The 26,944-nt window shown below is 38.7% G+C and overlaps 1 protein-coding gene across 3 annotated transcripts in view; it reads right to left on the bottom strand.

Moving 5' to 3' along the window:
* RLF (RLF zinc finger) overlaps positions 1-26,944 on the bottom strand; it is a 79,019-nt gene that overhangs the window by 32,912 nt on the left and 19,163 nt on the right. The window contains exons 2-5 of one of the 3 annotated variants that reach the window (XM_032247075.1): positions 20,802-20,956; positions 19,143-19,224; positions 13,522-13,654; positions 6,916-7,118 (exon numbers count right to left, since the gene is read on the bottom strand). In XM_032247075.1, coding sequence (XP_032102966.1) covers positions 6,916-7,118; positions 13,522-13,654; positions 19,143-19,224; positions 20,802-20,956 — 573 coding nt within the window. The other 2 variants (XM_032247078.1, XM_032247077.1) reach the window with 2 other exon arrangements.

The raw sequence follows: 26,944 nt of genomic DNA, 5'->3' as shown, positions 1-26,944 counted from the left end.
TGTAGTTTTAGTAGAGACGGGGTTTCACCATGTTGACCAGGATGGTCTCGATCTCTTGACCTTGTGATCCACCTGCCTCGGCCTCCCAAAGTGCTGGGAGTACACCAGCTAATTTTTTGTATCTTTAGTAGAGTTGGCCAGGCTGGTCTCGAACTCTTGACCTTGTGATCCACCTGCCTCAGACTCCCAAAGTGCTGGGGTTACAGGCATGAGCCACGGTGCCCGGCCCATATGATTGCTTTTAAAAATGTAGAAGAAGTCATAGGAGGCTATCTCTGGGTATACCACATTATTTCTCTGTGCCAATTCAGATTTCACTACTGATCAATCTTGACTTCAACTGCTCCTCCCTAGTTCTGCACCCCAGGCTTAAAGAATTCTTATACTAGAGTCTATATCTGTAGTGTCTAAAATATGCCAGGAACTGTGTTAGGTGCTTTAGATATACCACATTTGAACTATCCAGCCATTTTGTGAGATGGCTACTATTGTTTTGCCTACTTTATAGATAACGAAAATAAAGCTACCTGCCCAAGGCTGTACGGCTACTAGATGACAATGTCAAGATACAAGCCTACGTATTTTGACTGCTGCTGTCATTTCCCTATTTGTCTTGTGAAAAACACACTCTACCAATGTTTCTCAGTAAATCTAATTCAGTAATGAGCTACCCACAAGCCTCAGAACTTCAAAGTCCTCTCCCATCTTTTCTGAAGATCCCCCTCTGGGCAAACAAGAGAAATAAAAATTTGCCTAAGCAACAAGTCTACTTTAAGAACCAGAATCCAGGAAGAACCAGAAGGTTGGCAGTGCCAGCAAATTGGATCATGTATATGAGATATGTGAGTGTCAGATTAATATGCACAAAAACAAAGCAGTGCTAGACCACCTTGGATTTAACCCTGGGCCCACCACTTGCTGGACACCTTACTATGGGCCAGTAGTATCATCTCTCAGAACCTCAGTTAATTTCTATGAAATTCATAGTTGCTTTTTTTGAGACAGGGTCTTGCTCTGTCATCCAGGCTGGAGTACAGTGGTGTGATCTCAGTTCACTGCATCCAGCACCTCCAGAGCTCAAGCAATCCTACCGCCTCAGCCTCCCGAGCCGCTGGGACTACAGGCACATGCCACCATGCCCAGCTAATTTCTATACTTTTCTGTAGAGATGGGGTTTCGCTATGTTGCCCAGGCTGGTCTTGAACTCTTGGCCTCAAGCAATCCTCCCTCCTCAGCCTCCCAAAGTGCTGGAATTACAGGCATGAGCCACTATGGCTGGCCAAAATTAATAGATTTTTTATAAGGACTAGATGCCAATATGTTTAAAGCACATAGCCCGGTGCTTGGAACAGACCAGTGAGCAATAAACGTTTTCTGCAGTTACATTTAAGGTTCGAGTAGAAAGTCTGAAAAGACAGGCAGTGCAAAGCATTTTATCCTTTAATTTTTTTTTTTTTTTTTGAGACTAAGTCTCGCTCTGTCACCAGGCTAGATTGCAGTGGTGCGATCTCAGCTCGCTGCAACCTCCGCCTCCTGGATTCAAACAATTCTCCTGCCTCAGGCTCCCAAGCACCTGGGACTACAGGCATGCGCCACCATGCCCAGCTAAGTTTTTGTATTTTTAGTACAGATGGGGTTTCGCCATGTTGTCCAGGATGGTCTCAATCTCTTGACCTCATGATCCACCTGCCTTGGCCTCCCAAAGTGCTAGGATTACAAGCGTGAGCCACTGTACCCGGCCTCCTTTGATTTCTTTTATCACCAGAAAGTCTAACAAATTAGAACATTTATTAATGAGGCCCTAGGTCATAGCTTCAATCCCCATTTGAGGAAACTACATGTTGTCCACTTCATAGCTACCAGCTGGCTGCATCCCGTACCTGTGCTCCTGTCTAGGGTCATTTCATCTCTGCATCCTGTACCTGTGCTCCTGTCTAGGGTCATTCACCAAAACAAAGATGACCAGCATTCTGTCTCTATCTATACTTTCCCTGCCTAGACAATCGTCTCAGATTCAAGTGACTGCTAAATCTCAAAGTCCAGGCCACAGTGCTTCCAACTGGAATGTTGCCCAGTAGAAGTAGCAATGTGTACTACAAAGAAAATACAAATAGGTAGAAAGAGTGAGAGGGGTCATTTTAAATGGGTTAGTATATATTTATAATAATAACAGCAGATATTTAGGGCAGAGTAGGGGGACAGGGTAATATTTTAGATGAGACAGTGAGGAAGGCCTCTCTGATATGGTAATATTGAACAGACACGAGAATATTTAGAGCAGACAGCAGGTGAGGGAGTAAGTCATCCAAATTATCTTGTGGAAGGGTATTCTGGTCAGAGAGAATGCAGGTACAAAGCTCTAAGGGACATGCTTGGTTTGTTCAAACAACAGCAAAGACAAGGTGGTTGGAGAGCAACAGGTACTAAGTCATAGAAGATTAAGGTCAGAGAAGGTTAGAAAGGTAGCCAGGGGCCATGGCACATAGAATAAGAATTCTGAATTTATTCTGAGGAAGATGGAAAGCTATTAGATGATTTTGTGCAAAGGAGTGGCATGGCACGACAAGTTTTAGAGAGATTACTCTTGCTATTTTCTAGATGAAATGTAGAGGCCAACAGTAAAGCCAAATATGGAGTCCGGAGGCTTCTGTATTCATCTTTGTACCCCAATGCCTAACATAGCATTTGGCATATAAACCCTTAGGTAAATACCAACAAGGATAATATTCCTTATCCTATGTCTTTAATATAATATTACTGGTAGTACACCAAGCTCAGGTTTGAATCCCAGTTTAACCGCTTTGGCTTTGTAACCTTGAAACATACTATCTAATCTGAGCTGGACTTTCCTCATAAATAAAATGGAGCTACCTCAGAGCTGTTGTCCTGACTAAACGCAGCAAAGTATATAAAGCATTTAGCACAGTGCCAAACACACAGTAAGGACTTAAAAAAAAAAAAAAAAAAAAAAAACCTCATAAAAACAAAGTCCAAATATCAGCAATATCAAGAGCTTAGTTATGGACATGTTAAATCTGAGAAGTTATTAGTTCTATACGTAGAGATGGTAATTAGGCAATTGGACATGGGTCTGGAGTTCAGAGGAGGGAATGGGGCTGGAGAGAAAATTCTTGGGACTCAGACCATAGTTGGTATTTAAAGCCAAAGATGAAGGAAATAAGCCTAGTTAAGTGTAAAAAGAGAAGACCCAATGACAGAGTCATTGAGTATTGCAACACATACTCATTAGAGAGAAAGTAATCAATGAGGTAGACAAAAAGCCAAAGAGTGCGGTACGCAGGTAACCTTGAAAAACTGTGTCAAGGAGGCAAAGTTGCAAAGTTAAATTGGTTAAGATAAAAACTGAAAGTTATCATTAGATTTAGTGATGTGGTATACTGCCAGGGACAAAGATCATGTTAGAATGTCCTGAAAGGGGAAAAAATGTTCGATAGTAAATTAAGACAATTGGGAAATGGGGCAGTAGCTAAAAACGGAAACAGGATCTAGAGAAGCATTTTCTTTCTTTTTGTTTTTTGATTTTTGTTTTTGTTTTTGAGACAGAGTCTCACTCTGTTGCCCAGGCTGGAGTGGGGTGGCACAATCTTGGCTCACTGCAACCTTGGCCTCCTGAGTTCAAGCAATTCTTGTGCCTCAGCCTCCCAAGTAGCTGGAATTACAGGCGTGCACCACCACGCCCAGCTGATTTTTGTATTTTTAGTAGAGACAGGGTTTCTCCAGGTTGGCTAGGCTGGTGTCAAACTCCTAACCTCTGGTGACCCCATTATAGGCATGAACCACCAGGTCTGGCCCTAAGAAGGGTACCTTTTTAAAGATGGAAGAAATAATAGCATAAATGCCAATGGGGTGGTTATAACAGAGATGTGGAAATTGATGATGTAATAGAGAAAAGGAGAACTGCTGTAGCATTATCCTTAAGGGAGACAACATCAATTGAAATACAGAAGTGAAGAGGGCTGGCCTCAGCTGGAAGAATAGATAAATTATAATTTATCTCCTGCAACACAAGAGAAGATGTACATTCATAGATGCTGGTAGATGAATAGATATTTCAGAGACAGAGCTTATGAAAATTCTTTCTCTTCTCAGTGCTTCAATTTTTTTCAGAGAAGTAGGGAATAAGTTTAGCAACAGAGAGTAAAACAGGACAGAAAATATTATAGTACAGCTTTGAAGAATAAGAAAAAATATGCAATAGTAATCTAAGAGTGGGAGATTGAATGGGCTGAAAAAACATAGGCTGGGCGCAGTGGCTCACACCTATAATCCCAGCGCTATGGGAGGCTGAGGTGGGCAGATCGCTCGAGCCTGGGAGTTCGAGACCAGCCTGAGCAACATGGCAAGACCCTGTCTCTACAAAAAAAAAAAAAAAAAAAAAAAAAAAAAAAAAAATTAGCTGGGCATGGTGGCATGTTCCTGTGGTCCCAGATACTCCAGAGGCTGAGGTGGAAAGACCACCTAAGCACAGGATTTTTGAGGCTGCAGTGAGCAGTGTTTGTGCCACTATACTCTACCCTGGAGTAATATTAGTTGGCAGCTTTTTCTCCATTAAGTTTGGCCCCATGAGTCCAGCTAAATACACGGAGAACAGATGAAGATTTAGGGATAGTCAGGATACTGATAGTCAAACAACTACAATTAAGAGAGAGCCAGGTGCAGTGGCTCACGCCTTTAATCCCAGCACTTTGGGAGGCCGAGGCAGGCAGATCATCTGAAGCCAGGAGTTCAAGACCAGCCCGACCAACATGGAGAAATCCCATCTCTGCCAAAAATACAAAAAATAGCTGGGCACGGTGGCACATGCATGTAATCTCAGCTACTTGGAAAGCTAAGGCAGGAGAATCATTTGAACTCAGGAGGCAAAGGTTGCAGTGAGCCGAGATCATGCCACTGCACTCCAGCCTGGGCCACAAGAGCAAAATTCCATCTCAAAAAAAAAAAAAAAAAAAGAGAGAGACCAGCAGAGAACCTGAGAGTACACGCAAGGGAGTGATGCTGATCTGAGTTAAGGAGGGAAGTCAGTGCATAAGGGGGATAAGGACGAATGAAAAGGTGACAAAATCAACAGATCTTGAGTGATCCTGCTGGAGTCTGTAAATTAAAGGGAGCGAAGTGGAAAGATAGTTTTATTTGGAGAGTAAGATATTACAAGTAAAAGTTTCAGAATTACTACAGCATAGAACCAGATCCTTAGGACTCTGAACATCTAATAAAAAATTTCAGTGCAGAATAAGAATCCATATGTCAGCATTGAATGGAAGATAAGAGGATTAAAGGTAGATGATAAAATAATGTGTAGAAATCTCTAATTTTTTTCTGTATAAATATGTCAAAAACTATTAGAGAAGTCTAGGCTGGGTGTGATGGCTCATGCCTGTAATCCCAGCACTTTGAGAGGCTGAGGCAGGCGGATTGCCTTAGGTCGGGAGTTTGAGACCAGCCTGACCAATATGAAAAAACCCCGTCTCTACTAAAAAATAACAAAATTAGCCAGGTATGGTGGTGCATTCCTGTAATCCCAGCTATTTGGGAGGCTGAGGCAGGAGAATTAGTTGAACCCAGGAGGCAGGAGTTGTGGTGAGCCAAGATTACACCATTGTATTCCAGCCTGGGCAACAAGAGTGAAATTGTCTCAAAAAAAAAAAAAACCTATTAGAGAAGTCTAACTCCAAATTTAAGAAAAATAATTCAGGTTGTTTTTTTTTGTTTGTTTTGTTTTTTTTGAGACAGAGTCTCACTCTTGTCACCCAGGATGGAGTGCAGTGGCACCATCTCCTCCTCAATGCAATCTCCGTCTCCCAGGTTCAAGTGATTCTCATGCCTCAGCATCCTGAGTAACTGAGATTACAGGCGCCCACCACTGCACCCAGCTAATTTTTGTACTTTCAGTAGACACAGGGTTTTGCTATGTTGGCCAGGCTCGTTTTGAACTCCTGGCCTCAGCTAATCCACCTGCTTCAGCTTCCCATACGTGCTGGGATTACAGGTATGAGCCACTGCACCCGTCCAATAAAATAGCTTTTTAAAAAAAAGACTCGACCAGCTGGGCGCAGTGGCTCATGCTTGTCATTCCAGCAGTTTGGGAAGCTGAAGCAAGTGGATCAACTGAGGCCAGGAGTTCGAAACCAACCTGGCCAACATGGTGAAAACCTGCCTCTACTAAAAAAAAAAAAAAAAAAATATATATATATATATATATATATATGTAAATTAACCAGGCATAATGGCATGTGCTTGTAGTCCCAGCTACTTGAGAGGCTGAGGCATGAGACTCACTTGAACCCGGGATACAGAGTCTGCAGTGAGCCAAGATGGCACCACTGCACTCCCGCTTGAGTGATAGGGCAAGACCTTGTCTCAAAAAAAAAAGACTCAAGCCTTATTTTCCATGGTATCCAGTTTGGCCACTTAATTGTTCAGATGTAGTCTTGGACTCTAGAGTCCTACACTCTTCTGCTTACAACATTAAATATATAGTAACTTAAGCTAAAATTAAGTGCCATTTTCTTTAGTTTATCCCTTGATGCCATGATTAACAACTTCTACATCTCCCAAAAATGGAGGTGTCATTACTTTTTTTTTCCCTCCACCTTGGAGGTGTCATTACTTTAAAAAGAAAAAACAACCTTCACATTTGAAGATTTCACAGCAAATCATCACCCAAACAAGTACACATCCCTCTGCATATTATTTAGTTATCTACTTTTCAAATTCCACTCTAAAATATTACATTCTATCTGTTGAGCAGTTAAATATACAATTAAAATCATACTTTTTGGTAGCCTGAAAAAAATGTATCTTGGTTTTCATTATGAAGTGAAAAAATAAACCATGCAATATATATAAAAATATATTAAATTCATATCGTTTGAATTATGACAGTTATTTACTCACCTCCTTAATAGCATCTTCATTAGGGAGCATAGAACATAAACATGTGATGTAGGCTTGCTGAAAAGATGACACATTTGAAATTTCTTTAGATTCTGCACATAGTTTTGATAAAGCAGTAGCCTGGGGGATGCAGTTAGATTTCAACAAATGTTTTATTCGCATTTGCAGAAAGGAAGGTCCTTCTTGTGCAATCAATTTATTGACTAGAAAAAGTAAAAAATAAAATAGTTTGACAACATACCACATAACATGTCAGACTTGCTAAGATGAAAGTTTGAGATCTTTTTATTTGTTTTGATTTTTAGTTAATAAAAATTTAGCTTATATAAATGGGAATTTTATTCTGGTCTCAATACTCTCATCTCATCTAATAGAGATGAGAGGAAAATTAAGAAATAGTGAAATGAACTGTAAGCATAAATACAAGAAATGAAGCCAGTAACCTATGTAATACTAACAATGATTAACTGAATGCTTATGAGACATCAAGTTTTAAAGCTGCATATTTTTATATACCTCTCATTTATTCTTCACACCACCACCAAGGCAAGTATTATCCCCAGTCTAAGGTTAGAAAAATTAATATTCACAGAAGTTAGGTAACTTGCCAAGGGTTCCAAAGCCAGTGGTGCTCTTTCCTCTAAACCAGGCATTTCTCAAAGTGTGTTCCACCGACCAAAAGACCTGAGAGATAGTCCTAGAAAAAAAAAGGATTCCTTGGTCAAATCTCTGAACAGTCCTGCAATAAAGAAAACTGTTCACTTTTATTTAAAAACCCAATGTTTCCTAAACTGATTTGACCAGAGAACCCTTTTATATATTATTAGCAACCTGTAAAACATGTGTTCCTGGTTCAGTACACACTTTGGAAAATGCTACCCTGAAACCATACTGAATATTGGGCACTTGACACTGACTGACTCTGGATGAGCCCTCGATTTTTGAATAGTAAATATTCAACAAGTATGTGACATCACTATATAGTATTACTTAAAGAACAGAGGGACCAAGTGTGGTGGCTCATGCCTGTAATCCCAGCACTTTGGGAGGCCGAGGTAGGTGGATCACAAGGTCAGCAGATTGAGACCATCCTGGCCAACATGGGGAAACCCTGTCTCTACTAAAAATACAAAAATTAGCTGGGCATGGTGGTGCATGCCTGTAGTCCCAGCTACTCGGGAGGCTGAGGCAGGAGAATCACTTGAACCCGGGCGGTGGAGGTTGCAGTGAGCTGAGATTGCATCGCTGCGCTCTAGCCTGGTGACAGAGCAAGACTCCATCTCCACACCCGAGTAGCAAAAAAAAAAAAAAAGAGGAGAGACTATTGCATGTCGAGCCAAGTGGTGAGTAAACAAACTGTGTTAGGTGGTTAATCTAAAACAGTGTCTCTCAAACTTGAAAGTGCTTTCTGGACCACCTGGGGAACTTATTAAAATGCAGATTTATTAGGTCTGGGATCTGAAATTTTGCTTTTCTAACAAGTTCCCAGGTGATACGCGCGCGCGCGCGCGCGCGCGCGCGCGCGCGTGCGTGCGTGCGTGTGTGTGTGTGTGTGTGTGTGTGTGTGTGTGTGTGTGTGTAGAGTATCAACAGTTTATACCAAGGATAAACCACTGGCCCAAGTTTAACTACGTATCAGAATAAATTGTAAAATTATCCTTTTAAAAAACATATAAAGAAAAAAGGAAAAAAAATATGTATAAAATCACAAATTTCAAAAGGACAATAAAATCTATACAATTAAAGTTTGTCTCCCTCCTACCCTGACCCTGCTCTGGTTTCCCACCCTGAGAAACAACAAGCTTCCAATTTCTTGTTTATTCTTCCAGAAATGCTCTATTGCGTATGGAAGACATTTTCTTTTGCCACTTAATATATGATACAGGTCATTTTATCATCTGTACATTTAGAGCTACCTTCTTATTTTTAACAACTGAATAGTATTCTGTGGTATGGATGTACTATAATTAATTTAGCCAATCCCCTACTGACAGACTTGCAGGTTGCTTCCAATCTCTGTCAATCATCAATAATGCTGCAACTTACAACTCTATACATAGGTCATTTGAAACGTGAATAAATCTACAGGAATAATTCCTAGAAGCAAAACTGCTAAATTAAAGGCTCTGTTCATTTGTAATACTGACTCACACTGCAAAATTGCTCTCCAAAAATTGTACCAATTTATATTCCCATCAGCAGTATGTAAGTGCCCATTTCCCAAGGCACTTCAAAAAGTTCTGCATTCTACAGCTCCAACTCTGGAGATTATGATTTAGCAAGTGGAGTCTGTACCTTGGGATGTATGGTGTTTGGTTTGAAGTTCCACAGATACTCTAATATGTAGCCAAGGTCAAAAAGCATAGAGGGAAAACAGATCACAATCACTGGGACTTTTCCATTTTAGTCCCACAGTTACTAAATTCCAGAAAATGAACTCATAATCATACCCTTCACTCACATAGCTCTTTATTCCTTACTTCTATTTTCAGCAATGATATTCTCTCAGTTATACAACAATAAAATTTTGGCATTATCCTTCCTTGATACTTCCTTTCCTCAAGGAAATCAACTTAGTTATTATGTCCTAGCAACTCTTTTCTAATTCTCTACAATCTAATTCGTCCCTATTATTTCCTGACACATTTGTCTCCCCTACTATTCTGCCTAATATCAGACTTTGCTTTATTTATCTGCCATATGAGGTTGTAAGCAATTCTGCAAATCCCACAGGAAGCAACATACCTGATAACAGGCGTATTACCTACATAACCTATCACCTTACAAATTCCCACAGCATTTTACTTCTTTTCCCACATTTAGTTTTCTCTAAGAACAGTAATAAGGGATTACAGTGTACAAAAGTTAACATTTCAGGTTTTAGAATCACAGATCTGAGGTTGAATCCTGATTCTGACACATAGCTGTGAGACCACTGGACAAATTAACTGACCTCTCTGAGCCTCAAGTTTCTTCATCTGTAAAAAAGTTAGTTATATCCACCTCACATAGATGAATGAATTAAAGAAATACTGGAAATGCAAACAAGACTCAGCACAAGGCCAAACATAAATGTTCCATAGTACTTACTACTGTCTCTGATATCTCCTTTATTACACTGTCAGCAAGTTGTGAACAAATATCACATCTTGTTAGTTTTTGTATTCCCTACAGCACTAAGCACAAGGCCTTATGTATTACAGATGTTTAATTAAACCATGTATTTAGTAACTGAAGGGTTATCACTCTCCAATCAAAAATGTTTTAACATCATCTCACATGGGCTCAAATACTGCCACCACAATTTTTTTTTTTGAGATGGAGTCTCGCTCTGTTGCCAGGCTAGGGTGCAGTGGCACAATCTCGGCTCATTGCAACTTCCACCTCCCGGGTTCAAGCAATTCTCCTATCTCAACCTCCAGAGTAGCAGGGACTACAGGTGTATGCCCAGCTAATTTCTGTATTTTTAGTAGAGACAAGGCTTCACCATGTTGACCAGGATGGTCTCAATCTCCTGACCTTGTGATCCATCCACCTCAGCCTCCCAAAGAGCTAGAATTACAGGCAAAAGCCACTGTGTCCCGCCCTGCCTCCATGATTTTAACTACATAGTCTTGGGTATGTGCACTCTCTCACCTGTTTCATGGATTAAGTGAGATATGAAAGCACAAATACAGTGCCCAACACACAGCAGGCATTCTGAAAATCATAGCTATTATTTCTGTGAGTCTATTTTATTCAATAATTACGACTACAGTTAAACTGCTGCTAAATCAATTTTAAAACATAGCACAGTCTTGTACTTTAAAAGTCATTTGAAGATACCAATCTTTAAATTTCTTTATTGAAAGGAAATCTACCATATGCTTCAATATTTAAAACAATATATCTCACTCCCAATCACAATCCTTTCTGTATTTTATTTTTTTCAAACATTTCAATACATTTTTAAAAATCTTATCCCTCCCTTCCATCTAGATGTAACAACTGAAGTGTTCTGTCATATTTCTTTGTCTTACTTGTATTTTTCGGAACCATTTAAAATAAAGGTACATACTTCATGATGTAAAAACAGTAACACCTAAGATCCAGTTGAATAACACTTCTGCTGGGCATGGTAGCACATGCCTGTAATCCCAGCATGTCGGGAGGCCAAGGCAGGTAGATCACCTGAGGTCAGGAGTTCAAGACCAGCCTGACCAACACGGTGAAACCCTGTCTCTACTAAATTCAAAAAATTAGCAGGGTATGGTGGGCATGCCTATAATCCCAGCTATTTGGGAGGCTGAGGCAGGAGAAATCACTTGAACCCAGGAGGCGGAGGTTACGGTGAACCGAGATCACACCATTGCACTCCAGTCTGGACAACAACAGCAAAACTCCATCTTAAAAAAAAAAAAAAAAAAAGAGGCAGGGCACAGCTCATGCCTGTAATCAAAGGACTTTGGGAGACCGAGACTGGTGGACCACTTGAGGTCAGGAGTTCCAGACTAGCCTGACCAACGTGGAAAAACCCCGTCTCTACTAAACATACAAAATTAGCCAGGCATGGTGCAGGCCTGTAATCCCAGTTACTTGGGAGGCCAAGGCAGGAGAATCACTTGAAGCCAGGAGGCGGAGGTTGCAGTGGGCTGAGCCACTACAGTCCAACCTAGGCAACAAGAGCAAAATTCCATCTCAACAAAAAAAAAAAAAGAAAAAAGATAAACAGCTCTTTCATGGTATCTTTACTGATCATGTCAGGTGAAAGTATCAACAATTGGCACTTATTACAGAAAACAATCAGTGAGATGAACGTCACTGCTTTGTGGCATCAAATATGTTAAATATCTGGCCTGCAGAGGTAGTGGAGATATAAAGAAGGCTTTTAAATCTTTTCCCAAAATTAGGTTAAGGGACAATTGTGAAAGTAGGCAGGCTACATGTTGCCTATCACTTATACTGCAGTCCTGAACATAATTCTTCGGATATGTAGGTATCATGTACCTACTCAGTGTCTTACACAGATAGTGGGTGCTTAATTAATATTTATTGAATAGACAGGATACCACAGAATGTCAGGTAAGCAATGCTTCTATTTCTTGGTGTTTTCCTATGTTAAAAATGATTAATTACTGTTAACTCCAGCAGTGGCATGACAGTTGATTAGTATATCAGGGGAAAATACACTAAGAATGTTTAACTCAATCCCATCCTTTTTTCCTCCTGGGCTTGGGCCTGCCTGTACGAAACATGCAATCTCCTCTGCCCTAGTCAAGACTTATCTGGATAGGGATCTGCCTAATTCTGGGACGTTTCTGAAATGACCTGGCTCTAACAGCTTTTATAAATAACAAAGGTGATATTTTAGCCCCCATCTACCTATATTTACAAAGGGATGCCATTTATTGAGGACCTCAACAGAAAACGGTAAACACCAATCTTTTTCTGTTTAACAGCTCTTTTCCTTATTCTTTTTTTCTTGTCAGTGCAACTAGTAAGTACTAGAATTACTAAGTGCCTTTATGCCCATCTTCTTACTATACAGAGAGGTCCAAACACCATGATACGGTAGTTGAATGGATAAGCTAACTGGGATTTTAAGGCATCAACAACCAAATGGCTTGTTCTAAGACCTAATGATATCTCAAAAAGTGTAATAATTGTTCCAAATTCTGTTTTTATACCAAAAATGTACTTAACAGAGTGTAATCCTTTGAACTTTCCACTAACTTGATGCAAATGAAGTTACAATTGTTGTCTATATCAAACAAGATACTTTTGTGTGTCTAAAATGCAAATGTCAATTCAAATTCATAATTTTTCTGGTCTTCAACTGACAATTTTGCAAATAAAAAATTTCAGTCTGGGTAGGTATGGTGGTTGATGTCTGTAATCATAGCACTTTGGGAGGCTAAGGCAGGAGAATCTTTTGAGCCTAAGAGTTCAAGACCAGCCTAGGCAACATAGTGAAACCCCTCTATCTACAAAAAGCAGAAAAATTGTGCACGGTGGCGCATCCCCGTAATCCCAGTTACTTGTGAGGCTGAGGCAGGCGGATCGCTTGACCCTGAAAGGTAGAGGCTGCAGTAAGCCATGACTGTGCCACTCCAGCCTGGGTGGCAGAGTGGAACCTTGTTTCAAAACAAAACAAAAACAATGGAAATTTCATTCTTTGCATTTCTCTATAAAACACTAAATTGCAATTATTTGGAAATAATGAAATAAAAAATAAATTTTTTTCACAGCCCTTAGTTGTTGCAACCAATATAAACAGTACAAACAAAGCTTTACCATACACCAAAGACTACAGCAGATTATTCATTTCTACCTCAGGAACTTTGTATGAACATTGTCACTCAACGCAAAATTTAAAAATGAGTGCAAAGAGACTTAAAACTATCTAAAAATCCTTAGCCAGTATGGGCTTGAAAAAAAAAACTATCTGAAAATTCAAGAATCCTTACTTAAAACATTAAACGCTAGTAATTTTTACTACTCAAAATAAAAACAGAATGACTAGATATATACACACGTAAAATTCCTAAAATTTTAACCCATAATCAATTCCAACTTTCTCAGAATTAAATCCTCATCCAATACAGTCAATAAAGTCTTAAGACTTACCTTCGTCTGTTTCTACTGGCTGTTGAGACAGAATTTTAAGAAGAACTGGGTTTTTCCACACCCCTTCCTTGGTAACATGAACCAGTATTTGCAGGTTATTATTCCCAAATTCCAATAATGCATCATGTGACTCCTACAACAAGAACAGCATACCCAGAAAAAATTAAGTTAACAATATAAAAATTAGTTTTGCCTTTTCAACATATCTGAACATCTAGGAATTTAAACGACCTATACCTTGGATATACTAAAAATAAGTAAGCCAAAAAAAGACTATCCTCAAAGCCTTGTAAAATTCTGTTGCTGTCTTTTTAAAAAAAACTAGGATGGGGCTGGGCATAGTGGCTTATGCCTGTAATCCCACCACTTTGGGAGGCCGAGGTGGGTGGATCACCTGAGGTTATGAGTTCAAGACCAGCCTGGCCAACATCGTGAAACTCTTGTCTCTACCAAAAATACAAAAAATTAGCCAGGCGTGGTGGTGCCCACCTATAGTTCCAGCTACTTGGGAGGTTGACGCAGGAGAATCACTTGAGCCTAGGAGTTGGAGGTTGCAGTGAGCTGAGATTGTGCCACTGCACTCTAGCTTGGAGGACAGAGTAATACTCTGTCTCATAAATAAATAAAACTAGGATGTTTTCACTAAGTTAAAGAGTGCCTTTAAAATGTCTTCCTGAATTTCTCGCTGGTAAAATTATTACCACAATTCAACTTAAGTCCTTGCATTACTGTTGGATATTTGAAGTGCCCTACTATTAGGATCACTCATATTACTAGCAGACTCTGAAGACCTGACTGATAGCCCTTACAGAGGCTGATTTAATTATTTTTTGTTTTGTTTTTGTTTTTTGAGACAGAGCTTTGCTCTTGTTGCCCAAGCTGGAGTACAATGGCATGATCTCAGCTCACTGCAACCTGTAGCTCCCAGGCTCAAGTGATTCTACTGTCTCAACCTCCTGAGTAGCTGGGATTAAAGGCACCTGCCACCATGCCCAGCTAATTTTTGTATTTTTAGTGGCGATGAGTTTTCACCATGTTGGCCAGGCTGCTCTTGAACTCCTGACCTCGGATGATATGCCTGCCTTGGCCTCCCGAAGTGTTGGTATTACACATGTGAGCCACCGCCCCTGTTGATTTAATTATTTTAAGGCTATCAGTGCCACTTCCTTTTAAAAAATTCTTCAGTATTCACACAAGCTGCCTATTCCTTCTAATAGGAACAACAGGAATACTACTTAGTGACATAAATTGTTATATAATTGTTTAAATTCATCTAAAAATTGCTATTTAAATGAGACGTGGCTCTATATAAAACGTCCTGAAAGTCTAAGTTATTAGCTGTCATTCTATCTTCTCAGCAAACAAACAAAATGTATTTACTAACAGTTTGTTTATTAAAGTTCTTATATTCAAGGGTAAGGGAAAAGGAGTCAGAAACTTAATTCAGTATAAATGATTACGTATATGTCTCACTGTCCTCCATTACTAAGTGAGGATTATTGACTATGGTGAAGTTATTCCCACGTTCTAAAATTCTAGCTTGTTTCTCTTCTTTTAAACTGCTGAAATTCTCCAGGAACATAAGCTTCCATTTATGTCAACATTTCTTTGGAAAATATAAGCCACAAATGCTCACAGCTATAAGAATATAGTTTAGTAGATACTCAAGTGAAAACTACAAGATATAAAGTCTCCCCCATCCCTTAACTTTCATGTTAAAATATAACAGGCCTTTACTACACATATACAGTAGCCCACACACCCACCCAATATGTTGCATTGTATTTCTGCTGAGAAAGGACTTAAAATATGGAATTGATACAGAAAGCAATATTTCAAATTAGTAACTTACTAATAGCAATATTTAACAAATGGCTGCAATTTTCCTTTAACAGCTTGACCTATCATCAGGCTTCTTTCTCCTTAACTAAGAATGATTCGCATTTACTTTGGAGTGAGGAGAAAGAGTCCATGTGAAAAGTTAATATCTGTGGTATCTGGTTATCATATTTATAGTCTCTAACCGACCTGTACCATTACACTTTAGCAGAAACTACCACCACTCACCATGATACGCAGCAACTGAAATAAAAACCACAGTTTGAGTTTCTTTTTAAAAGTTTTCAATTTTTTCATTTGTTAAAATTCAAAATACAGTTTACTAAGAATAAGAATGGTATGCAATCCTTTGTTACCAATAAACATCTAATATAGCAAAGTTATTTTTAAAAAATAACATTAAGTATAAGAAACTACAAAAAATATGGTGGCATTTCAAGAATAATTTTAAAACTTTGACTTATTTTTAGGGTGGAAATAGCCTAGCCCACGTCTTGAAACCTACAATACAGAAATACTAGCACAAGATGCTCAGATGCTTTTTTTTTTTTCCTAAGACCACTCCCCACCGCTTTTCAAGATGTTCACTCTTGCACCATTTACAATAAATAGCAAGACACTGGTCAATGAATGACAGAACCACAAAGCACAATTCTAGATAATCATCAAAACAGAAGATCTATATATACAATCTTAGATATATGTCCATGATAATTATTTAAAAAGCAAGTTGCAGAAAATAGGCTCTCATTTTTAATTAAAAACTCAATTATAGAGTGCACATTTTTCTATCTATAGGAAAAAAAGTCTGGGTTACTCAGCTGAAAATAGTAATTGAGAAATATTCTACCTGTGGCCTGCTCTGATAAAAACTGTTCTCTTACCAAAAGTCTCCTCAAAACCATTTGCTGCCTTGTCCATTTATAAGAAAAATTAAGAGTTTTTTTTTATCTTTTGGATTTCAACAGGGATTATGTCTTAACATTTATTCGTACCCCTACTACATTTATTTACTGAATGCATGTTAAAAAAAAATACATCCTACACGTGATAAACCTGAAAAAACTTTCACAAGTGGAAAAAGAAGCAACTATTTTATTCAAGCAAGCTATCTAAGAAAAGAATAAAGAAATATGAGATATTTCTCTCTAAAAAGGATAGGGGTTTGGTATCCCTAATCAAAAAACCTGAAATCTGAAATGTTCCCCAAATCCAAAACTTTCTAAGCATCAACATGATACTCAAAAGAAATGTTCATTGGAACATTTAGGATTTTCAGATTAGGGATGCTGAACTACCAAGTATAATGTAAATATTCCAAAATCTAAAATACTATCAAGCATTTCAGATATGGGATACTTGAACAGTATTAATATAATAGTAATAGTCCTAATTAGGATTTGCCCTTCTAGAATGCCATATGCCAGAACAAAACTACTGGCAGGCTTCAGAACCCAGAGTGACAAAAATCAATGTGCTGTGCATGGGAGATGATTTTAGCAGCTGCATGGATACGTGAGATAATAGGACTACATTACAGGGATTTAAATAGCCAAGAACATGACAAAGAATCATCTTCTCACCAAAAAGAACATTATATCATTTCATTTTCGGTTACATATTCCAAAGGAAAGAAAGGTCCAGATAATGAAGTATGTCTGTTAATATGGAAGTCTTTATTTGTGCCTACATGAAACAAGTCTAAGCTACTATAGTCTGTGTCCTCAAGGAAGTAGTTAACAAAGTAAGCTCAGGGTTGGAAATCTGTGTGGGACTTTGACCAAACTAATTAACCTCTCTTCACCTGTCTCCCCATTTGTAAATGGAGATTCAAATAATCCCCATAAGGTTTGTAATTTGATTAGAAGATATAAAACAGGTAAAATGTAGTATAGAGCAGTGATTGGTACATAATTAGTGATCAATAAATGAATACCTGCATGCATTTATTTTTAGAGATGAGTCCTATTTTAGAGATGAGCTGTCACCCATACTGGAGTACAGTGGTATGATCATATCTCACTGCAGCCTCAAAATCTTGGGCTCAAGAGATTCTCTTGCCTCAGCCTCCTGAGTAGTTGGGACTATAGGCATGTACCACCATGCCCAGCCTATTATTTATTATGTCTATTTTTTTAAACGTAGTTTTTCTGGCTAGGCATCATGGCTCACACCTGTAATCCCAGCACTTTGGGATGCCGAGGCGGGTGCATCATGAGAACTAGAGATTGAGACCATCCCGGCTAACACGGTGAAACCCCATCTCAACTAAAAACACAAATAATTAGCTGGGTATGGTGGCATGGACCTGTAGTCCCAGCTACTCGGGAGGCTGAGGCAGGAGAATCACTTGAACCTGGGAGGTGGAGGTTGCAGTGAGTAGAGATCGTGCCATTGCCCTCTAGCCTGGGTGACAGAGTGAGACTCCGTCTCAAAATAAAACTAAATTAAATTTTTACAAGTAGTTTTTTTTATCCCCAACAATAAAAGGGATATCACTGGTTTGGCTGTGCTAGCACTGCACTTGTTTTTTTCCTGTCCTATTCTCCCTCCCTAATTTGTCACTTTCTGATCTGCCTACCAAGGTAGGTTATAATCAAGCCAATGTGAGTGAGAGCCCAGGTGGTTCTCCTGTAAGTAAAATACACAAATAGAACAGATGATGACTATCTGAGAGACTTACAATGCTTGATACAATTCTTTTTTTTTTGAGACTGAGTTTCACTCTATCGCCTAGGCTGGAGTGCAATGGAGCAATCTCGGCTCGCTGAAACCTCCACCTCCTGGCTTCAAGTGATTCTCCTGCCTCAGCCTCCTGAGTAGCTGGGATTACAGGGACCTGCCACCATGCCTGACTAATTTTTGTATTTTTAGTAGAGATGAGGTTTCACCATGTTGGCCAGGCTGGCCTCGAACTCCTGACCTCAGGTGATCTGCCCGCCTTGGCCTCCCAAAGTGCTGGGATTATAGGCGTGAGCCACCACGCCCAGCCTGGTACAATTCTTAAAGTGTTAGGAGGAAAAAGGTGAACCTTAGACGTAATGCAATAGTTTAGCCTTTTCAAAAAGATAAACCATGATTAAAAAAAAAAAAAGAAAAAAAAAGATGTAATGAAATAGTGTTTTGTATACTGACGGTTACCACATAAGTAAGTATACTACTAATGATGCAAATACTGTTACTTTATAATCATGTATGATTTTGACAGCTTTATGCTGTCTAAATTTTATTTTTGAAGAATGAAACATTTTTGTTGATTTCTAAACTATATAGATTCAAAACCAAAAGCAACAAACAAACCCTTTTTTTTTTTTTTTTTTTTTTTTTGAGACAGAGTTTCACTCTTGTTACCCAGGCTGGAGTGCAATGGCGCGATCTCGGCTCACCGCAACCTCTGCCTCCCGGGTTCAGGCAATTCTCCTGCCTCAGCCTCCCGAGTAGCTGGGATTACAGGCACGCGCCACCACGCCCAGCTAATTTTTTGTATTTTTAGTAGAGACGGGGTTTCACCATGTTGACCAGGATGGTCTCGATCTCTTGACCTTGTGATCCACCCACCTCGGCCTCCCAAAGCGCTGGGATTACAGGCGTGAGCCACCGCGCCTGGCAACAAACCCATTTTTAATACATCCCCTTCATGTGAAGTGCCTTTTATCATTTCATGAACAACACCAATATATAATAAACTTGTTTTTGTCCTAAGGTTTCAATTTTAGTTTGCTGGAAGTAATTAATTAGGTATCTCGGATATAGAAAATTTTTCTCAGTTAAAATCAACTCACCTGTAGAGATTGAAGGAATGGTACCCAGACTTCACATGGCAGTTCACTTTCAGACACTGAAAGCAGTAATTCAAAACAACTCCTATAATAAAAATGAGTAAGTATACAAAGGTGGTTACAGTAATAATTAAGTAGAGTATGACAGCAATACTAAAAATCTATTTTGCATTTGTTTAGACTGTTTTAAATGTTTTTACTCTTCAAAATTTTCTTCAGAGTTGCTATATTGACTGTTCAATTTTAAAAAGGAGGATAAAAAGACCACAAGGCTTTATATTTACATTGTTAGAATATAAGAATAAGAATTTACATTGTTAGAATACAAGGTAAGAATATAATAAGCCCTTTAGAAATCACATTCCAAGCAGTTTTGTTTATTTGGGTGTGAAGAGGCACCCATATGGGAACAATTCTAATTCCAGCAGACAAAAATGGGAGCTTATACTATTGTCAATTCAGCTCATAAAATGATAAATATATATATAACTGTTATCTATAAGTTTCTATCACTTGCAGAGGAAGCAGGAAGTCTGGCAAAGTCATTTTTTTACCTCTAGAAAACCAAGCAAGAAAGAGTTTCCTTTTTCTATTACCCAGAAGACACAGAAAAGAAATTAACAGGAATTTTTTTAAAAAAAGAAATGTGTAACTTGACTAATGATCAACTCAAAATACCAATGAATCAACACCTTTCTAAAACCCTGCAGAATAATACTTTACCCCTTAGGGATTATAATAGGGAAAACAGAAACTAGGACTTGGTAGAAAGAAAAATAGAATCATAAAACCAGGAATGCTGGTCTTCCATAAAGGGATGGTTTTAGAGGTTTTCTGGCCTTTGGAGAACAGGAAGGAAAACAGGTGAGGCTACAAAAAATAAATAAATAAACCATCTAGACTAGAAGTTATCTCACTAAACAATCTGTGAGTTGAACAAGGTGATGCCCCGCTAAAACGGAATAGCTGTTATATCTTTTCAATTAGCAGATGAAATTACAATAAAGGTGTAATTTTGTCTGCTACTATGCAGCTAAATATTAAAACAGCTAAATAGTATTTTTTTTTTTTTTTGAGACAGTCTCATTTCATCACCCAGGCTGGAGTGCAGTGGTGCAATCTTGGCTTACTGTAACCTCTGCCTCCCAGGTTCAAGTGATTCTCATGCCTCAGCCTCTTCCCGAAGTGGTGGGATTACAGGCATATGCCACTGCATCCAGCCTAAATCACGGTCCCTTTCTTAGAAGGGTAATCTTATATTACATCCTGATATTTTTTCTAATAAAATTATTCTGAGTTCAAATATTATCAAATTACAAAATTTCATGCTGTTTTTGCCAAGATGTTCTTCAAAGACCACCAGTTTCCAGGTATTCTGTCATTTAAATCAATCTATACCTAAGGGACAGAAATATATCATTTTCAGTTTCCAAGCCTGAATAGGAAAAGAGACTCTTGAGGCAAGTTAAAGATGATGTTGCTTGGCTGCAGCTTCACTTGGACTGTATCTCCTGGGAACTTGAGTATGAAGGAAATTTCATTCAATGGTATGACTCTAATGGTGCTTTGAAGATAAATGTGATGCCACTGTAAAGAGAAATCAGGCAAACAATATGACCAATGGTACTCAATTTTAAGAGTGATTTAAGTTCTTAAACTTACAGTACTAATCTGCCAAGCACTAAGAGGACATCTTCACATTCAGTAGTTAAGTATGGACGTGCACTGGCAAAGCTTTGAATGGCAAGTCGATATACCTCCAGAAGATACACAATATGTTCTGACGCATTCTTGTTGCTTGCATATTGCAATAAGGTCTACAAAATAAAATAAAAAATTATATACAAATAAAAATAATGAAACAGATCGTCTTTGTCCTCAAATGCATCACGTAGCTCTCCCATTTTTTTCTAATGGATGCATATACCTTTTATTTGCCTTTTAAGGCTCTGGTTTGTTCAGAAGATTCTATTTTCATCACTTAATGAATTATTTCTGCTGAGTTAAAGAAAAGGCAGAACTACTCTTGATGTCAGAATAATTCTAGGAGTAGAGGCATAAAATGCCTATAGTTGTTCTCATTATAGGTCTGGAGTTACCATCTCTAAAATTCAATAATGAGTTTTCAACCCTGTGCCAAGCACTGGGTACATAAAAGTAAGACTATGATCTCTGCGTTCTACAACAAGAGACGAATTACTTCTGAGTATGACTCTCAGCTCTACAGCTCCATAAAATCCTTTTTTTGTTGTTGTTGTTGTTTCTGGACACATGGAATTAATTAGGTTTCCAAAGGCTACTTTATGCAAATTTGTAAAAGGTTAGTGTTATATTTATATTTTTATACTAGCCATGTATGCTTAACAAAATATACATTTATTTTTTTATAAAGTTTATGAAAAAAATTAACATATAGGCCAAATGCCAGTTTACTGGGTTACAATGATGGGGAGAGTACTATTACCACCTATTCCTCATACTGCGGCACCTGAGAAGTTATCTGGTGAGTATGGAATCTAAACCAAAAGAAAATGAAACCACAATAAAGCCTGATAAATTATATGTGTCCTATCACTAGGAATTTGTTCAAATGATGGTGGAAAGCTGGCTTATGTTCTCCCCAGAATGTTGAAAAATCACTGCCAAATTCATGTTTGGGGACTCTCCTTCTGGGTTCCATGGAGTTTTCTCTCTTGTTCATATATTTCTTTTCTCTCACAGCTGATTAGGTTTTGCCTAAGCTTAACTGGTGTTTCTAGTTAAGACCTTAATTATGTATTATAGTCTAACATAAGCAGGATACAGCCATTTTCTCCCTGGAATACTCATACTGTCTGACTGGGCTAGGGAGTTCCTAATAGGCTTTTGGTTGGGGATGCTTCTATAGGCAAGTCTTATTTTCAGAAGGTAGTTTTAACTTGAGTTAAGATAGATCTTATCTGAATTCATTACCCCAGAATAATCTCTTCAAAGATTGCTAACTTCTTGTCTTTGATTTTTCTGCCTAAAGAACTACAAATAGTTAGAATAGCAGCGCAGGATTCTGCTGGATTTTCTGCACTTTAGTTTTCACATGAATGTTTCCTGTATGAGTTCTGATAACTGTTAGCATCATCTTGATTACTTTAAAGTTTAAAAAAAAAAATCTTACAAGGAAATATACCACAGACCATTATACCATATACAGTAAAAGTTATCTTAACTAATATATTGCATTATCTGATCTTTGCATACCTGAATCATTATAGTCAGTTGAGCTATTTTTAGTATACCCACCTACTCAATTAAGTGTCTTGCTACTTGGTCACAGTCACTTTAGAAAAATGGGCTTCTGTAATTTCAAAAGAGCATCATGTCACCACTTAACTAAATCCGTAATTTTAATAAAATGAAAAAACTGAGTAAGGTTGTAAAACTGACCACTAAGCAATCCTGCTTCCCAGCTCAATTAGCAGAGAGAGATGCAGAATAGATGTCTGTTATTGCTTTTTTTTTTTTTTTTTTTTTTTTTTTTGAGATGGAGTTTCGCTCGTTACCCAGGCTGGAGTGCAATGGCGCGATCTCGGCTCAGCGCAACCTCTGCCTCCTGGGTTCAGGCAATTCTCCTGCCTCAGCCTCCTGAGTAGCTGGGATTACAGGCATGTGCCACCATGCCCAGCTAATTTTTTGTATTTTTACTAGAGACGGGGTTTCACCATGTTGACCAGGATGGTCTCGATCTCTTGACCTCGTGATCCACCCGCCTCGGCCTCCCAAAGTGCTGGGATTACAGGCTTGAGCTACGGCGCCCGGCCTAGATGTCTGTTAAATAAATAAGATTTCACCTAATCTCCCTTAAGAAATTTATTAAAATCTGTTACAAAAAAATTCTAGTTAAGGTCAGTAAGTTACTTACTGTCTGCACTGGCTAATCTAAGAACCGGGGCATTTCAAAAATTTCTATTTAGTGCCAGATTTTATGTTCCTTAAAGTCAGACATTATGTCTTATCAATCTTTATAGGCCTACCACTCCTCTACCCACTTCCACACCCACAGGACATTCTCAAGTCTCACTAAATGTCTGCTGAATATGTTCACCACTTTACTCATTTGACAAATATTTTTCAATAGATTATCACACATAAAGTGCTAGATGCGGGGGATAGGGGAGACATGGGGCCTATCCTCACAGAGCTTTCAGAATGAGTCAATACAACATGATGGCTGAAACCACACATGCAAATTAACCAACTGCTAACTAAAGTATGCAAAGAGAAGGACCTCCTGCATACAGATGGGGTTAGCTTTTCCACAATCCACCTGCTCACTTAGAATGCTCTCGCTACCAATCTAATAGCTTCTGACAGACATTCCACTAAGGCTTCCACAAGTTACACAAATTTCAAAGATTCAATACTCTGTGGAACTTCCAGTTTGCTCTATACTAATTTGCACTTTTTATATTCCTAAATCTTTACCCCCTCACGTATTGGTCAAATTAAGTAGTGAGATTTCTTAACACACCCAATATAAGCATACTCTGGGCATGTGAAGAATTGCTGGAATAATCAATCATCTTCATTATCACTTTTGTTTATTTTTTATTTATTTTTTTTTTTTGAGACAGTCTCACTCTATAACCTCTGGTTGATTCTCCCACTTCAGCCTCCCAAGTAGCTGGGACTACAGGTGTGAACCACTGTGGGTGGCCAGGTGTATGTTTGTTTGTTTTTTTTAAATGGAGTCTTACCCTGTTGACCAGGTTGGGGTGAAGTGGTGCAATCTCGGCTTACTGCAACCTTCACCTCCCAGGTTCAAGTGGACCCTCCCACTTCAGGCTCCCCAGTAGCTGGGATCACAACTGTGTGCCACCAGACCTGGCTAATTTTTCTGTTTTGAGTATTTTTTTTTTTAAGGCAAGATTAGGTTGAAAGGATTACAGCCATCCTGTTATTTGGAATGGCTGTAATCCTTTCAACTTAATCTTGCATTAAAAAAACTGGACCAGGCGAGGTGGTTCACACCTGTAATCCCAGCACTCTGGGAGGCCGAATAGGGCAGATCACTTGAGGTTAGGAGTTCAAGACCACCCTGGCCAACACGCTGAAACCCCATCTCTACTAAAAACACAAAAAATTAGCCAAACATGGTGGCGCTTGCCTGTAATCCCAGCTACTTGGTAGGCTGAGACTGGAGAATTGCTTGAACCTGGCTAGAATTCAGTGGTTCGATCACAGCTCGCTGTAACCTCAACCTCCTAGGCTCAAGTGATCCTCTCTCCCACCCACCTCAGCCTCCTGCGTAGCTAGGACTGGAGATGTGCATCACCATGCCCAGCCAATTAAAAAAAAATTTTTGTAGGGACAGGGTCTTTTTGTTGCCCAGTCTGGTCTCAAATACCTGGGCCTCAAGTGATCCTCCCACCTTGGCCTCTCAAAGTGCTGGGATTATAGGTGTGAGCCACTGTACCCAGCCATGGTCTCTTAGTTCTCTTTAGGAACTTAATTCACAACCAAAGAGAAAAGGGGCAATAAATGATAAAGATGATCTCCTCAGGTTCACTCTACAGAGACCAAATTAATGGACTCTTTCTTTTGTTTCAGTAAACTCACTTTATCCACAAATACCTACTATTATAGCAGCACTGTGCTGGGAAGTAAGGATGGAGACTTTATTCCTTCAAAGGCTATATATACTAAGGGGTCAAATATACATGTAAAAAACTAGCCCACTTAGGCACCATATTTGACTATGGTAAACATTCTTATTGAGGAGCTCTCATTCACATCCCAAGCAGATTACCCTCAGATTACTCTCTCAAGTCCTTGCTAGCTATATACCTCAACTGCCTATATTACATATTTCCATCTGGGTGTCCTATTCAAATCTCAAACTCAGCATGTCCAAAACCAAACATCTTCCCAGCAAATATGCTCTTCCTCCTATGTTCCATCTGCCTCCTTTCAGGAGCCAGAGCTAAAAAACTATCTTTGAAACCACCACACCAAAGTTTGTTGATTCTATCTCAGAAATATCTTTGTCTCCTGTCTCTATGCTTTATCTCTGTAACCACTGACCTAAAATAGGCCCCCAATATCCCTCATCTAGACTGCTACAATGGTTCACTTCTCTAGGCTAAATAACCTCCAGTTCTGTATATGTGTTATAATCGCAATATGTCTGTACATTAAAAAAATTAATGTCCAAGGGGAAAATGACTTCAAGACATTGACTAAAATTCTTATGTGGTTAGCATTACGGTAGTAATAGAAATATGAGGAATTTTTGTTATCGTCATATTTTTCTAAACTTCTCAAGTTTCTTTAATAAGCATGACTACATTTTCAAAAGAAAAAAATATCTCCCCTCACCCTCAATTCCATCTATGTTTGTCACTACATGGTTTCAAGGAGCTTAGTAGCACCCTGATTATTCTTTCAAACTATCAAGAAAGGAGAATTTCTTTCAGGATGGTCACATTTAATGCAAAGAATACATTTCAATTTAAATTTCACATTAGGACTAACTTTCCTAATGAAATAATGGTAGTTATATTTACTGAGCACACAGTATGGGTTAGGCACTTCCTAAGAGCTTCACAGGCCACTAAACTTATTTAATATGCACAGGTCCATAAGCTAGGTGATTTATTATCAGCCCATTTTAAAAATGAGGATCCACTGTCAAGTTGTCTTTTGGGGAATTTTTTTTTTTTTTAATGAGGAAACATGAGACATTGTGTTATTTGGCTGAAGTCATCCAATAGGTAAATGTTGGATTCAGGATTTGAACTAGAGCCATCTGGCTCCTCAGCCCACACTTAATCACCATGCTTTCTTTATGCCTTTTCACAATTCAACTATTTTAAGTGTGCTTTTAAATTCTGCCCCCTCACCCGCAGCATCAGCTTTAATATTTTGCAGCAAGTTATGTCATGGTCATCATCTGGCCTTCTTCCAGAGTTTACAATATTTAACTTCCATTCTAAAGTGACTGCTTCTGGGGAATGTTTTCCAGCAATGGCACTGACAGATATCCCGTACTTCAGAATGGCGGTGGGTCACACAAAACTGACAAAATATAGCTAGTGTTTATTTTTAAAGCTGTATGTGCTACGGCAATAGGAAGTTACATGTTTTCTAATAGAGAGGGGTTTGAATTATTTCAAAGTTTGCACATAAAGCAAGAAACCTTGCCTTAAATTTCTCAACATGTGAAATTCCCAGAATTACACATTTCAGTAAAATGTCACTGCACTACAAGAGGTAGACTTCCAGGAGAGGGCAGCACTTGAGATGGATCTCTGAAGCATTAACAAAAGTGAGGAAACAGTAGGACTCCAAAGAGAGAACTTGAAAAAAACTCAGAAAAGATGAATAGACAACTAGATGACTAGAACAGATGGGAGTAAATAGTGAAGAGACTTAAATGTCAGTAATGAGGAAGCACCTCTTGATGGAGGTTTCCCATCAAGAGACTAAGCTGAGGGTGAGATGAAATGAAATGGGTAGAGAACAGCTGGCTGCTTACAACGAGAAAGTTAAGTGGCTAAATTAAACCACCTAAGTCGTTAACATATGCTGTCACTATGCTCCTGCCTCATTTTCTATATTGGTTATCAGTGGTTTTTCAAGGCCAGAAATATGACTAACTTATTACTCTACTTATCTAAAGGTTTTTCACCCATCCTGATTAAATTTCACTGGATTCAGTCCATCAATCTCAGCCTACTACGATTATTTTTAGATACTGATTCTGCCACTAGATTTAACTCTGCTTTCTAGTTTCATCTTCATTTTTAAAAAATGCCTTTTGCTGTTTTGTC

The sequence above is a fragment of the Sapajus apella genome, unplaced genomic scaffold (assembly GCF_009761245.1).
Source record: "Sapajus apella isolate SASKATOON/1434 unplaced genomic scaffold, GSC_monkey_1.0 scaffold62, whole genome shotgun sequence".
NCBI lineage: Eukaryota > Metazoa > Chordata > Mammalia > Primates > Cebidae > Sapajus > Sapajus apella.
This window is presented reverse-complemented; position numbering and strand designations above follow the sequence as displayed.